Source organism: Arachis duranensis, chromosome 9 (genome assembly GCF_000817695.3).
Source record: "Arachis duranensis cultivar V14167 chromosome 9, aradu.V14167.gnm2.J7QH, whole genome shotgun sequence".
Classification (NCBI taxonomy): domain Eukaryota; kingdom Viridiplantae; phylum Streptophyta; class Magnoliopsida; order Fabales; family Fabaceae; genus Arachis; species Arachis duranensis.
In genome coordinates, this window is record NC_029780.3 from 6,433,903 (window position 1) to 6,449,411 (window position 15,509).

Below are 15,509 nucleotides of genomic sequence, written 5' to 3' on the forward strand. Positions count from 1 at the left end.
TGTTATGGTTCTTGCTTTTGAACAATACTTAACACACAAGTGAATAGTAGAGACTATAGCCCTGAAAGCATTTAAAGACGGTCGTCCTAATATGATATTATAGGGGCTAAAACAATCAACAATTAAGTATTGAATGTATAAAGTTTTCGAATGAGGAGGCTCCCCTAAGGTCGTCCTCACCCATACGTAACCTGTTATGGGAATCCTTTCTCCGGAAAATCTGACCAGCTCGCCGGAGGATGGTTGCAGCGCCTTTTCGTTCAATTGAATATTTTTGAAGGTAGATAGGAACATGACGTCGGCACTGCTTCCTTGGTCTAATAAGACTTTCTGAACCAAGAGGTCTCCAGTTGTTACAGAGATGACAATGGGGTCATCGAGGTTAGGTGTCTTGGCGTCGAAGTCTTTGCTTGTGAACGTTATGTCAGGAATTCTTGGTGTAGTTGTTTCAGTGAGTGTTTCATCTTGTACCGCCAACATAGTTCGATAACTTCTTTTTCTGGCCGAGCTTGTCTCTCCGCCACATGCAAAACCTCCTGAAATATAATTGATGACTTTCCTTTGTGTTTGACCATTCTGCCATTGGGGCTTCTCGTTGTTCATTTTCAGGTTCTGTTCTGCCTCGCTTGGGGCTGGTGGGTCCTTGTGTGTTTGTCTGCCGATATATTTGTCGAGCAGTCCCTGTCTCGCCAGCCTTTCTAGCGTGTCTTTGGCCACTACACATTTGTCGGTGGTGTGGCTGAACTTTTGGTGAAAAGTGCAGTGCTTTGTTTTGTCAACATACCTTTGGTCCTGATATGTTCCTGCTCTGGTTGGTGGCTTTATTAGTTTGTTGTGGAGGATTTCCTTGATTATGTCTTCCCTCTTCGTGTTGAACTTTGTATATGAGTCGTACCTCGATGTGAGCTTGAAGGATTTTTTAGGATCCCTGCTTTGGGACTTGTAAGGTTTATCCTCTTCTCTTCTAGCCGGTGGTCTTTCGTTACTTCGTGTCTCGCGCAACTCCTCTATCTCGATTTGCCTGGTGGCCTTTTCTCGGAATTCTTCCAGCATCTTCGGTTTCGCCACGGCGATGGCTTCCTGAAATTTTCCAGGTCGGAGGCCACTCTTGATGGCGTGTAATTGTACTTCCAGATTGAGGTCGGGTATCTCCATGGCTGTTGTCGTGAAGCGCGTCATGTAATCCTTTAAGCTCTCGTGCTGCCCCTGTTTGATTGTGCTGAGGTAATCCGAATCCCTCACATATATCTTGGATGCTGCAAAGTGGTTGATAAACATCTTGGCAAACTCATCGAAACTGTTTATGGACCCTGCAGCTGCAGGTAAGTTAGAAAATCATAGTAGTGTGGCTCCATCCAAAAAGGTCGGAAAGGACCGACATAAGATGGGGTCGGAGTCGCTGTTAAGGAACATCATGGATTCGAATTTTGTGACGTGGACTTTGGGATCCCCGATCCATTTGTATGGTGTCAATGTCATGGGAAGTGTGAAGTTCTGCGGCATTTTGAAACTCATTATTTCTTCGGAGAACGTGTTGGTCCGCCGCCTTACACTTTTTGGGTTTGTCCCCCCGTCTTCACGTTGGATTCAGACTGGTGTTCTTCATGTTGGTCAGCATTTGTCTTCTTGCTATCGACTTTCTGATCTCCATTGTTTTGCAGGGCTGCCAGGAGCTCGGCGATCCGTTGGTTTTCTGCCTGTAGAGCGGAGTTGGCGGCCATGAGGTCGGCGTTGGTCTGAGAGTGTTGCTGAGTCTCGGAATGATCAGTCATTTTTCGCTTTCCTGCAAAGAGAAAGGTGTGTGGTACGAGAACAAATAAAATAAATAAAAACTAGGGTGTTTGTGGAGTGCAGGAGTAAACTTTTCGAGCCCCATGTTGGACGCCAAATGTTCCTGCCTGGTAATAGGGCCGAGGTATTAGTCAGATCTTGCCGCAAGAATCCTTGCTTAGTCCTCATCATCTAGCTCCGTGCTCCGAGAGCAAGCCTCATTCAAGTAGGGGGAGGTACCTGCAAGAGGACTCCGAAGTTTAAGTCAAATTTTGCCCAAGAGATAAACTAGGAACAACTAGAATGAAAGAGCTTCCAGTTTGAAGGAATCGAGAACGAGTTTTGTGATGTAGAGTGAGTGACCGATGCCTTTGAGCTATCTGTGTAGCTGTATTTAAGGGGAGAGGATACGTCAGTGGCCTCGAGATCCTCGGCCCTGTATCCGATTTTAATGACGCGTTCTTATCTTGAGGATGATCGTTTGAAAGTCCGATCTATTATTCCGCGCTTTGATTATTAAACGTGGTATTTTCAAGGTATAACATCGGTCTGATACTGAGGGTACGGATCAACTCCTATGTCTATGAGGCCAACAAAAATATATAGATAACATAGCTGAAATTCTTTTTGTTTCACTATGGCACTTTAAATCAGTATTCTCACAAGCAATAAATATAGAACAAAAATCATATTTAATTGTATAATAATTCTTCATATGCTTTTTTTCAAATTTTTATCAATAAAAGCACGTAATAAAATTCCTAACGTTTGATTTACCACTTTAGTTTTACCAAGATAGAATATAATAATTTGTGCCCAACTTATCCCACAATACTTTTCAAAAATTATTCAAATATTTCATGTTACAATAAAAAATAATAGTTCGAAAAACACCATACAAACACAGAATCTTCAAAAACAAAAATATTATCTCTATATTTTCTAATTTTAGACAAATCAAAAACAAAATTCATAAAAATATTAACGTATAAATATACAAGAACAGATAAATTAAAGGAGTATACATCATGTAGTAAAATCTTAGATTTAGTCTATTCACATACAAAATATTTTATTTTATAAATTTTGTACAATAAAAAATATTTAAAAAAAATTGAACTATCTAATTTAATTTTATTAAGTTGTTTGAAATGTTATATTAAGTATTTAATTGCTAGATATATAAACTTGAAAAACTATTTGAAGTAAAATTAAAACTATCTTTCATCAGTGAAGACGATGTAATTTTAATGGAAAAATAATATACTTCAGATACTCTGACTAAATTATATATCATGTTAGAATAGTTTCTATTAATTAATAAAAATTAAACATAAGTATAATAATGTCTTAATTTTGTTTAACATGTTTAATCATTCCCATGTAAAAATGAAAAGAAAGCAAACTAATAAAATGCTAAAATGTTTATAACAAATTAACAACACATGTTATAATTAATTATTTAATATATACTTATAAATGAATATTCAACAATTTTTTATATATCATACGAATACTATTTCTTTATAATTATCATTTAAAAAGTTGTGAATAAAGACGTAAAGAAGAAAAAATAAAAAAATGTGTTATTATTGTTTAAATGGTTATACATGTATTATTTTACCGTCATAAAATTATAAATTATTTAATCTACTAGTACATTACATTAGAAAAAGAAAAAAAAATAAATTCGAGTTGATAATCCGAGAAAGTTATGGTCGTTGTATTGCTTGGAAGCTTTTCTTGGTATATCCGACTGATAAGAAAAAAGAAGTATAATAAACTGCGTCAACCATTTTTAAACGGAGTTAGTAATTAACATTTAATAATCTGCAAATAGTTATACCAGACTACAATTATAGCCTTTGCATTTATATTGAAACTCTGCCTAATAAAAAGGAAAAAAAAAGAACAACACATGTTACTAGTTTTAACCACAAAATATATATCTGTATAAATTCGGTATAAAGTGAATTTTTACAAAGTGTGACCCTTTGAATAATCATAGTATTGTCTTCTCCAACCTTCTTTCACTTTTTGTAATTTATAATTTATTATTGATTATTGAAGTTTAATTACACATAATATTTCACTATCTTGAGGTTTCACAAAAAATTTAATTTTGATGCATAAATATTATAAAAAATAAATTTAAAACTTTTATATCCATAAATACGTGAAAATTAAATTCTTCTCAAAATGCTATATTTTTTTTTTCAAATTTTGTGAGCTAAAATTAAATTTGGTCCCTTTCTATTTAATTTTAGAGTATCTTTAGCTAGATGATAAATGAATGTAAATTTTACCAAAATGAATTTTATGTGTAATTTTTCGTATTTTTAAATCTCTAATTAAATAAGTTTAATTCTGATATAATAAAAAAAATTACACTATCATCAAATTAAAATTATATATTTAGATGATTATATAAATCATTATTTTTGTTAATGTCATAACATATAATTAAATGTCTTGGTAAAACTTTATTACACATGTCCTCGGGTTTTAACAAAATATTCTCACAATGCGTTACTAATGTAAATATAATAATCAAGCGAGTTAATACTCAAAATGACTCCTCAAATTTGGATAAAGACTCAATTTGACTCTCGAAATTTTAATTGACTCAATTTAAATCCCCAAATTTGAATAAGTGACTCACGTTAGCCCTTCTGTTAATCTCCGTTAACGGTACGCTTACCTGAAACGTTAAGTGACACGTGGGCTTGACGGTGGGCTTATTAAACGATGTCGTTTTCTCCTTGGCGGGTAATCTCTCCTCAAACGACAGCGTTTTTCATGCTAAGGTTAAAATTCAACAACACCAATGATCAAACCAGTCAAAACAGGGAAACTCTTCTTCTTCTTCATTCTCTCACATGCAACATACTGTGGAAGATCAATGTCGCTGGCAACATACTGTGGAAGATCAATGTCGCTGCTAGTGTAGGGTTCTCATTTTGTCACACGCGTTCTCGTTTGCTAGCACGAGAAAGAAGAAGCTGCGAACCACTGTTTCTCCAAAGAAGGTTAGTAACGCAAGCATTCTATATTTGGGTTCAATGTTATGTTTTCTGTCTTCTCTTAGTTGCGGTTTACAGGCCATTAATTTGTGCTCTATTTGATACTTAAATGGATTGGGTCCATTGTGAAAGAAGATAGTTTTAGTTATTGATCCTCTTCTGTTAGGGTTTTTTTTCTTTTAAAAGACTAATTATGATTAACGTTAACTATGTTACAGAGAAGAAAGGATATATAAATTAGAGTTGAATCATTTTTAGAAGAGTTAAATCATTTGTTTCTGACATATTTATACTAAACATGCTAGTAAGGAGAGTTATGAGTACTGGCACTTAGCGTTGAAATTATGTACTATAGAGTACATATAGAGTACAAATTCAACTTGTTTCAATTTGAGATGTTTAGTTTTACTGTTAGCATTTTATTTCAACGCTTCTAAACGATTCAATAGCTGAGTTATTTTTGAAAATATAAAATGAAAAATTCATGAATGAGTAAATAGATTATGCTTGTCAATGTGATAATGCAGAGCTGTTAATTATGGACAACACAAAATTGTGTAGCTGTTGTTACACGGATAAATTTTATATATGAATTTTTATATTTTCTGTTCTGAAAAAATATTGATTGGCATGTTAATGTAGAATCATCTGATGCATGATATGAAAGGGCTTGGATGTTGAAGTTAATTTGTTAATTGTTTGAATTATATTTGTAGATGGGTGATTTGATAACCATTGTCTATCATCATGGAGGCAGCTTTGTTACAAAGAATGATGGCAGTGTAGTTTACGAAACAGACAATACGGATGAATTAACTGGACTAGATGAAGATAGATTGGATGTATTTTCACTGAGGGATTACTACAAAGAGCTCGGTTATGCTGACATTGTTGAATGTTGGTGGCTTATTCCTGGGAGACCTTTAAAGAATGGACTGAGAGCACTTTTACATGACAAAGAATTGTTAGAGATGTGCTATCTTGCAAAAATGAACCAAGGAAGAGTCCACTTATATTTTGAGCATGGAGTTTCCCAACCTCATGATAATGAAGTACCTGAGTTAATAGAGTTTACTGCCATTACTCCTGAAGAAGACAAGGATGCACCTATCACCAAACCAAATCCAATAGGAAGCTCAAATGATGTCTCAAATACAAAGTGCAATGAAGAACCAGCAGTCCAGACCCAACCTGAAGTACTAGTTCAGGACCAAGAAGATCCACCAGCTCAGGCCCAACCTGAGTCACCAACTCAGGCCCAACCCAAATCACCAACTCAGGCCCAACCCAAGCCCACCTCAACCAAATCCACCACCACCAACATCAAACCCAAACCTAAGGCAAAACCCAAACCCAAACCCAAACCCAAACTCACTACATCCAACACTGCCAAGACCAACCACACATCATCTAAATCTGCAAGCAAACCCAAACCCAAGAACAAACCCTCATCATCTAAAGTCACAATCACTAAGCCTACAAACAAGCCTAAACCAAAATCCACTTCAGTGAATTCTGCCAAGACCAAACCTATTACTAGATCGTCTGCTAGATCAGCAAGTAAAATAGTGAAAAGTCAGGATGGTGGAGACCGAACCAGCAGTAGTAGCGACTCATATGACTCTGTAGAAGACAGCCTATATAGGCCTGACCCATTTGAAAGCTCAAGTGACTCTGATATTGATGGTGGAATTTCTGAAGCAAGGAAGAGGGACTTGAAGTTCAAGCATGCACCAGGGTCTGCTTGGAAAAAGGGGAAAGAAAAAGTGTCAGTGGAAGATGATGGAATTGTAGTAGAGAATTCTGATGAGGAGCTGGACTGGTTACAAGTGTTAGGGAAGAACCATGGTTCACATTATGATGCTTATGACCCAATGCATGATGAATCTGATGGAAAAGACTCTTGGCAATCGGGAGAGTTAAAAACCCCCCAGATACTGAAGATGAACTTAGTGACGAAGAAAGTGATGACATGTTTCCTGTATTCTCACAAGGTGCTCGGTTTGGACAGCTGATGCTCCAAGTTGGAATGAAATTTAACACTAAACAAGAATTTATGGAAGCTGTGAGGGACTTTACCATTCAAGAGGGGAGACAAATCAAATTTAGAAGAAATGAAAGCTACAGGGTGAGGGCAGTTTTCAAGTGGAAGAATGAAGAAGTTAAATGTCCATGGATTGCATATGCATCTAAGGACCATGAGGAGACATGCTGGCAGTTAAAGACGTTCAATAATGAGCATGTATGTCCTAGGATGAACAAAAACAGGGCAGCAAATAAGAAGTGGCTTGCTCAGAACTTAGTCAAGAAGTTAAGGAAATACCCTAACTTGAAGCATTGTGAGGCAGCAGCTTATTTCAAGAGGAGATGTGACCTGGATTTGAACAAGTCCTCCTTAACTAGAGCTTTAACAGATGCAAGAAATGCAGTGTATGGTGATGTAGCCGCACAGTATGGTAGACTTAGAGACTATGGTGAGACATTGCTTAAGAGCAATCCAGGGTCAACAGTTAAAATTGGAGTGATTCCACAGGTTGAAGGCGACCCTATATTTCAAAGAATGTATATTTGTCTGGATGGTTGCAAAAAGGGGTTCAAGGCTGGTTGTCGACCATTGATTGGTTTAGATGGAGCTTTCTTAAAGACGCATTTCGGTGGACAAATACTTTCAGCTGTGGGACAGGATGCCAACAATCATATATATCCGATTACTTGGGCGATTGTAGATGTCGAGAATAAGGAGAACTGGAGGTGGTTTCTAGAATTGCTTCTTGAAGACCTTGGTGAATATGAACAAGATAAACGGAGCTTTATATCGGACATGCAAAAGGTAATCTAAACTTGAGCTTTATACAAATTGTTTACAAATTTAATTTATTTTAATTATGTACTGTCTTAAGAGTTATAATTACACTATTATTTTTAACTTGTTCTAATTAAGAGTTTGATATTCATATATACTATTATATTCAAAATTAAATGTGACTTATTAACATATCATAAGCACCTGCTCTCCTCCAAGAAATACTTGTACTTATTTGAAAGCATATATGTTATAGAGTACATAAAGAGTACAAATTCAACTTGTTTCAATTTGAAATGTTTAGTTTTATTGTTACCATTCTACTAATTACACACATTATCATAGACCTGGAATACATAGAACATGCAATCTTTTATTTTATCAGGGTTTAATAATAGTTCATTAAAATTATTTCAAGGGTCAATTTGAGTTCATTAAAGTTATTTTAGGGGCCAATATAAGGCACGAAAATTAAATTGTTCTTACTATTTGGTTTAGGGGTTGATACCAGCGGTCAAGGAATTGTTGCCTACGGTTCACCACAGGTTTTGCGTATGGAATTTATGGAAAAATTTCAATAAACAATGGAAGGAGTTGGAGTTGAGAGGAATGTTGTGGGATTGTGCCAGGGAAACTACTCGCCATGGGTTTGAACAGAAGATGCTTAGGCTAAAGAGGAGAAATGAAGAAGCATGGGCATACTTGAACAAGTGGCCTAAAGAGTCATGGACAAGAGCATTTTTCAGTCATGGACCAAAGATGGACAACATTTGTAACAACGGCTGTGAGGTATTTAACTCAAGAATTAAGGAGTTCAGAGCAAAGCCAATTATAACACTACTAGAGGAGGTTCGGATGTTTGCAACGAGGTCAATTGCCAAAAATAAAGTCAAATTATCTCACCATATTGGCAAGCTACCCCCAATCCAACAAAGTCGGCTACAGAAGATCAGAAAAGACTCGCAAAAATGGACACCTATATGGTGTGGAGATGATGGCTACCAAAGGTTTGAAATTCACGGCTGGCCTACTAACATGGCAGTTGATTTAAGCAAAAGCATCTGCACTTGTAGATTCTGGCAGATAACAGGTCCAATTTGATATCTTAATTAACATTTTTAATGTATGGCATTTAAGAGTTATATATCATGACTAATTAAGATTTGAATCTGTAGGCATGCCGTGTGTCCATGCACGTGCAGCAATTTCAAGGATAAATAAAAATCCTGAAGACTTTTGTCATCATTGGTTGACTATGGAGGCATATAGGGCTACATACATGCATTCCCTAAATCCAATACCGGGTGAGGAACTGTGGGAAAAATCTGAATACAACAGACCTCAAGCACCTAAAACTAGGAGAATGCCAGGAAACTTTAAGAAGAAAAGGAGAAAGGACGCTGATGAGGAGCCTTCGAGCAGTAAGAAGTCTAAAACTGCAACAAAGTTAAAGAGAATCTACAAAGAATTTACTTGTACCTACTGCGGTGTTAAAGGACACACTAAAAGAAGTTGTGCTCATAGAAAAGCTGATGATATTGCAAGTGCTCTTGCTGCTGCAGCAGCAGCTGTTGTAGCTAAATCCAAATCCCAAGATGGAGCTAGTGCAAATGCACCCGATGATGCTGCGACAACTGCTGGTATACAAACTGTGGATGCTCCACAGGTTTCGGAGATTGACATCACCCATCCCACTGTTTCACAGCCATAAATTATAGAGCAGGTACCAATATATAACACATTAATTAATTATATTTAGAAAAATTTCATGTGTTTATTCATCATCTATGAAATATTTCTAATTACATGTAGGTGCCTCCACCTCCACCTCCACTCACAAGGCCGGATAAGCTGCCGCATAAAAGAAGAGCAACTCCCAGTGTGGACCCAATGCAAGGAGCTAGTTCTGGGACAGCGTCAAAGTTTACTGAATTTATGAAATTTGTCCCCACTCCGGGTTTCAAAGCACCAAGGAAGAAATAGACTTTAAATTATGTTATCTTTTGTGGATGAATTGATAAATGTAATCCAAAGTGTATGTTTTGAGGTTATTTTGTGGCTGTTTTGTAACTAAAATTTACATCAGTGGTTTATGCCTTTTGTCATGTCTTGTATAGGGCTTTGTTTTGGAACCTTTTAAATAGCCCTTTTGTTTTGTGACTGTAATGATGACATTCTAGATATCACTCTTGGTTTATCATGTGTTACGATGGTCATTGGCATGACTATGGTTGATTTATGAAATCAGATTTAAGGTTTATTATTATAACTTATTTTGCAATTTGGAGATTTGGTAGATAAATTACAAGTTAGTTTATTATTGATATTTGCAGATTTGTAATCAATCTCTTGTTTATTCTTACCATTTTCTTTTTACAGGTTTAGTCACAAATTTTAATTTACAGAATCATACCTATTTGTAATATCCTTACTGAATTTGTAAGTTTAGTCAAAACTTACAATTTACAAAACAGATTTGTATTGAAAAAAACATAATTGTAGTGACATTAATTCAATTTTATTCATCACTTTCTTACACCCAAGGCATAGCCAATGGCTACAACTACAAACAAAACAAGAAAAAAACTCAAAATACTATTCCATATTTTTAAATTCCTAATTTCAGCTTCTATTGCACTAATCTTCCAACCCACGTTCATCTTCCAATACTCAATGCTATTTTCAGTTTCATGTCTGCCAATCATGTCTTCTTCTTCCACGCCATTTGTCCACACAAAAAGTCCACACCATCTATTTCCAGATGTCTATCACAACAAGAACCACAAAATAAATTATGCATGTATTACAAAAAGAATATGTAAATTCAAGAAGGAAGCAATTCAAGAACTCACATTATAATTTGGACATCCAAAAAATGGTCTTTCTGGATTTGCTTCTGTTCCAGACCAACGAAGAACAGGACGCATTCCACAACCACACCAGTGTGGAACCTTTCCAGATCTAGCTCGATTTGGATTCCTTTCCAAACTTCCATGTGAATGAGATCTGTTGCAGCTTCCGGAACCTTGGCTGGTGCTCCTCATCATCTTCTTCAACACCCAAACAACGATATCAATTTGGGAATTTGGCACTTGTTAGGGTTTTATATTCATTAAAATGGGGGCTAAATTGAGTCTAAAAAATTTTTTCCTACGTCATCAACGTTTAATAAGGCCACCTGTCAAGCCCACGTGCCACTTAACGTTCCAGGTAAGCGTGCCGTTAACGGAGATTAACAGAAGGGCTAACGTGAGTCACTTATTCAAATTTGGGGGTTCAAATTGAGTCAATTAAAATTTCGGGGGTCAAATTGAGTCTGTATCCAAATTTGAGGGGCCATTTTGAGTATTAACTCTAATCAAGCCATCTCTTTTGTAAGACTTTAGTTTAAGTCAGGCTAGAATGTCTATAGTTCAATCAAGAAAAATAAAAGGGCAAGTCATACATCTTATAAAGCATTTAATTAAATATGATACCAAAAACTGTTCTGTGTGGAATAACGATACATTATCTATAAGTTTGCCATTTAGCAAATTTTATAATTTCAACTTCTAACATGCACATAAACACTAAAAACTTGGCATGCTTGTTTACACATCATTTCACAATCAATGGAAACATCAGAAAAGTAATTGAACAAACAATTTGCCAAGCTTCTTGTATTAGACTTGGAATCTAGCAGTAACACAGGGATAACTGGTGAATTTCCCTCGTAGTGTATACTTAAAACAAACAAAATCCACAAAAAGAAAAATACAAAACATTCTTTGTAACTGAAGAAATTTCCAACCAATTCGGTTTAGTAATTGCACACATTCCAAATCAGGAAATAAAACTAAAAAGAACAAGGAAATGAACAATAAAACATTTAACAAACGCCTATAACATTGAAACATGGAGCTTTACAGTAGTTAACTATCTGCATCCCAATGTCTCAAATCTGTGTTCCCTAATAATAAATTTCATAATCTTCTATATGTTCTGGCAAAATGGTGTTGACCATTTGATTGTATAATGTATATCTTAGCTCCTTTTCTACCCCTAAGTTCTAAATATTAGTGACCAAAGTCAGAATTAGCTTCAGCAACTCCTCTATAATGGTTCTATTCATACTCCACACTCAGGTGGTCTTTTTGCCTCCGTTTTCGATTACCTTTCTTTGTCATTTTCTCCTTTGGTGTTTCGTCGATTTGCTCAGTTAAACATTTATGCACAATGTTCTTAACCCCATTAAGCAATTCTGTATTATAAGAATCCAATCCTTCTGTTGAGACTAAATCAGCAATGCTTGCAATTTCCCTCATTGCAGTAACCTGTAAAACATTTAGTTATCGATACATAGCATATCTTCTTTTAAGGAGTAAAACCTTAAAACAAATGACTTGTTAGCCTATGAGGAAAACTAGAAAACCAAATTCCTTTTTTAAGGGAAAAAAATAGAGCTTAATTTCTATACATTCTAAATGTAATATTTTTACATTGACATCTAATTAAGTGTAGTCATATAGACAAAAACAGTTTACTTCTCAAAAAGAAACCATTTTTATCATCTATGAGACAGCAATTTCCGCATTAGATGTCAGTATAAAAGAGTTTTGCAAAGTGAGTGTGTAGAAATTAAACTTGTAAAAGTATCTTATAAGAACTTATGGGACTAATAATTTTTACTTAGTTTCATTTATCCAACACCACTTTTTTCCTGAAGATAAACTCTAGGGTTTAGTACTTTAGTTTCATTCAAGTGAAAGATGAGTGATGATAAATAATTCAGCCAAGACTTACTGTTCTTTGATACTCTGACTCGAGAGATGATGTCACTCTTCCAATGAATTTACGAGTAATCTTCTGGTACCACTGCATATACCTGTCCTCGTCAACAATATCAACACCTTTGGCAATAGTATGCCAACGCTCTGACCATTGTTTGACAGCCAAGTCCATTTTTCCTATTAAATCGATCCCATGATCCACTATACGACCCTTCCTCTCCCACCGCTCTATATCTTTGGGGATTGTTTGATGCATGCCAAATTGCCTTAAGCATCGATCTGGAAGGTGTCTTTCTGCCTTATCAAAACACAACAGCATTGTCCTAGAAGCCCGTAAAATCAGACTAGATTTTATATCCTCTGGTATGGTCGTATAGTCCATATCCTTGTAAGGCAGCCAATGGACCTGTGCATTAAAACTAAAGCAGATTTACTCTCGCCTTCTACACAATTTACGAAATAAGCCACGTTATTAAGGACTTACGTCGGAAGCATTAAGAGAATCTAAAGCCTTTCTGTAGGATAATACATTACATTTTGTCCGGGTACAACTTTTCCCTCTCCATTTAAGCACATATGGAAAGGAGTTAATATAAGGCTCTTGATTAAATTTTGGCTGTCCAACGTTGAGGTGAGAATAACTCCAACACTAACATGATTAGAAATCTAGTCAGTACTCAAACTGAACCAAAAATGTGGGAGGAAAATCTCAATAGTAATGGAAGTAATGTTTGTAACCTGTACAAGAGTTAAACAGCCACTAATGGTGCTTTGAGACTTAAGGGAGGCATTGCCAAGTGCTCTGTACAAAAATGCCAATGCTCCTGCACCCCATGCAAACTTCCCTGCCTTTTCAAAGTTTTCAAACAGAGGAAGATACATAACGGGGACTTTGTTCCCCGTCGTTGTAGAAAATATTGTACTGCCAACAAGGTATAGAAGGTAAGCACGAGTACAGCGCTCAATTTCTTCCGGTGGTGCATCTTCAGGACACTCTGAGAAGAACTCCTTCAGCCAGGTAAGCTTCACCATTCCACCATTCAGGTCGTCTGGTACTCTCCCTAATAACTTTTCACAAACTGAACTTGGTGCGCTTATCGGGCCTATAACAGGTTCTCCATCGATAGCCAATCCAAGTAACAGCGCTACATCTTCAAGGGTTATGGTCATTTCTCCAACAGTTAAGTGGAAGGTATTCGTTTCTCGCCTCCACCGCTCAACCAAAGCAGCTATTAGTGCATTGTCAAGACTCATTGGAGGAAGTAACCTCAGGTAGCCAAAGCCAGCCTTCTCAACCAACTTAATCTGTATAGGCGTAAGCTTCCACTGATCAAGCATTGAAGTGTGTTCATGACATCTAAGAACACCACGCTCCTATGAATTTGGCATGAATAATATGATCATACTACTATACTAGCCACTAAAACGAAAATTTAAAAACAAAACATAACATAACATTACAATAAAATCCATCATCCACCTGTCCATCCCATATTGCTGAAGAAACATGATTATCTTGATCATAAAGTACATGACTATCAATCGGCCCAGGATCTTCACTGACCTCCATTTAGAAAAGCAATAGAACCTGTCCATGATACAATAATAGCTATGGAATTAACTTGCTAGCATTAACCTTGACTTGAAGAATACCAAAGATATATGCACAAGGATCTATATCCATGCAACATTCATGAATCACAATGATAGTGCACTGCTACCTTATATTCCAAGACAACTTTCCTTTTAGTTTGACAAGCAATTTGTGATTGTAAATTTTGCCTAAGCCTCAGAGCATTAATCTATTTTATCTACTCAATTTGAATATTGACTATCACTCAGTAAAACGCATCCAGAATAATTCCCGAGACATGGCATGATCAGTTCTTAACCTCCAAGACATTACTATCTCATGCCATAGAACATCTCCATTCCTTACTCCTAGAGCTTGCAAGTAGTTACAATGCTAAAACTCAGCCAACTCTATATTCACGATTCCCTCACAAGTAATAAGGACCTCTTTCATAACCTTTTGTTTTTCCCCTTAACAAAAAGAAGCATGAAAATCCCCACATGTTGCTGGTAATTAACATGTTAAGCAAGCATAATCCCTCACACAGTTCTCTAAACTATACAGTAAATAGTTCTCATTGCCCATCAACAAAATCACTAGAACTTTCAAATTCCATGGCATGCATTCCCTTTTAAAAACATTGAATCAATCAGACATACCCAGAAAGCCACAACAGTAAATTATGGACCTAAACTGTTATCAGGCAATCTAGTTTCTATCAATAATCCAAACACCCTACAACAAAAAAGCCAATACTTTATCCAATACAAGAGAGAGAGAGAGAGAGAACCTGAGGCGAGGGAAAAGTGGTGGGTGGTGCCAATACCGATAATACTCTCCGATTGAAGAATGAAGATGGTTGTTTATTCTTCCCAGCTGAACTATCATGGTTAGTTTCGAAAATGGAGAAATAAAAATACAATAATAAATAAAAACTAATATTTAATATTTCTCGGGTAAAGGATTTCAATAAAATACATGAAATTTTAAATTTTAAATTTTTTTTTTATGTAAGATGATAAAGATGAGTTTTTATAATTAAATTCTGTTGTCCTCAATTTTTCTAAAACAAGCTTTAATCTTGTTAAACACATTTAATTGTAACAAAAGATAATCTTTTTCTTCTACTAAATATAACATCAATATTTCTTTAATCTCACTATTCTCTTTTAAGCTTAACTAGAGAATAAATTATTTAACAATAAATTTTAGCTAATTTTTTAAAGAATAAGATTTTGTCTTTTATATTCACAATTTTATTTTTTTATTTTTCTTTGTTGAAATCACAACACTATTAGTGACTTTAAAAAAATCAAAATAAAAAATTATCACATTAAAACGTTAGATACTTAATACACCATTAAAAATCTTCAAACTATTTATTTGAAATTAATAGATATTAAAATATAAAATATACATTAAAAATAAGTTGGAAGTGAAATTGGCTAAAATTGATTAAAAAATAGTCTGCTCTAGAAACTTTTTCTTTGCAAAATACAAAAAATGTAGAAGTCCAATCTTCCGCTTTGGACCATTCCGGTCCAAGACCACAGCCCGATTGGGCCCAATTG

At 35.6% G+C, this 15,509-nt stretch overlaps 4 protein-coding genes across 4 annotated transcripts; 2 read left to right on the forward strand and 2 right to left on the reverse strand.

Moving 5' to 3' along the window:
* The first annotated feature begins 6,849 nt into the window (after positions 1–6,849).
* Positions 6,850–7,632, forward strand: LOC107464313 (uncharacterized). Its single transcript, XM_021131779.1, has one exon. The coding sequence runs from the start codon at positions 6,850–6,852 to the stop codon at positions 7,630–7,632; it is 783 nt and encodes a 260-aa protein (XP_020987438.1).
* Positions 7,633–8,113: 481 nt separating this feature from the next.
* On the forward strand, positions 8,114–9,540 carry LOC110275608 (uncharacterized). Its single transcript, XM_052253694.1, has 3 exons — positions 8,114–8,686; positions 8,772–9,319; positions 9,409–9,540. The coding sequence occupies exons 1-2, from the start codon at positions 8,206–8,208 to the stop codon at positions 9,305–9,307; spliced, it is 1,017 nt and encodes a 338-aa protein (XP_052109654.1). The 5' UTR covers positions 8,114–8,205; the 3' UTR covers positions 9,308–9,319; positions 9,409–9,540.
* A 581-nt stretch (positions 9,541–10,121) lies between these two features.
* Positions 10,122–10,647, reverse strand: LOC110275371 (uncharacterized). The gene is made up of 2 exons (XM_021131277.2): positions 10,449–10,647; positions 10,122–10,361 (listed from the first exon to the last, which is right to left on the reverse strand). The coding sequence occupies exons 1-2, from the start codon at positions 10,641–10,643 to the stop codon at positions 10,122–10,124; spliced, it is 435 nt and encodes a 144-aa protein (XP_020986936.1). The 5' UTR covers positions 10,644–10,647.
* A 623-nt stretch (positions 10,648–11,270) lies between these two features.
* Positions 11,271–14,825, reverse strand: LOC107464534 (protein MAIN-LIKE 2). The gene is made up of 6 exons (XM_016083463.3): positions 14,729–14,825; positions 13,846–13,953; positions 13,104–13,739; positions 12,850–13,014; positions 12,379–12,771; positions 11,271–11,909 (listed from the first exon to the last, which is right to left on the reverse strand). Exons 2-6 carry the CDS (start codon positions 13,933–13,935, stop codon positions 11,700–11,702), a joined length of 1,494 nt encoding a protein of 497 aa, XP_015938949.1. The 5' UTR covers positions 13,936–13,953; positions 14,729–14,825; the 3' UTR covers positions 11,271–11,699.
* Between the last annotated feature and the right edge of the window lie 684 nt (positions 14,826–15,509).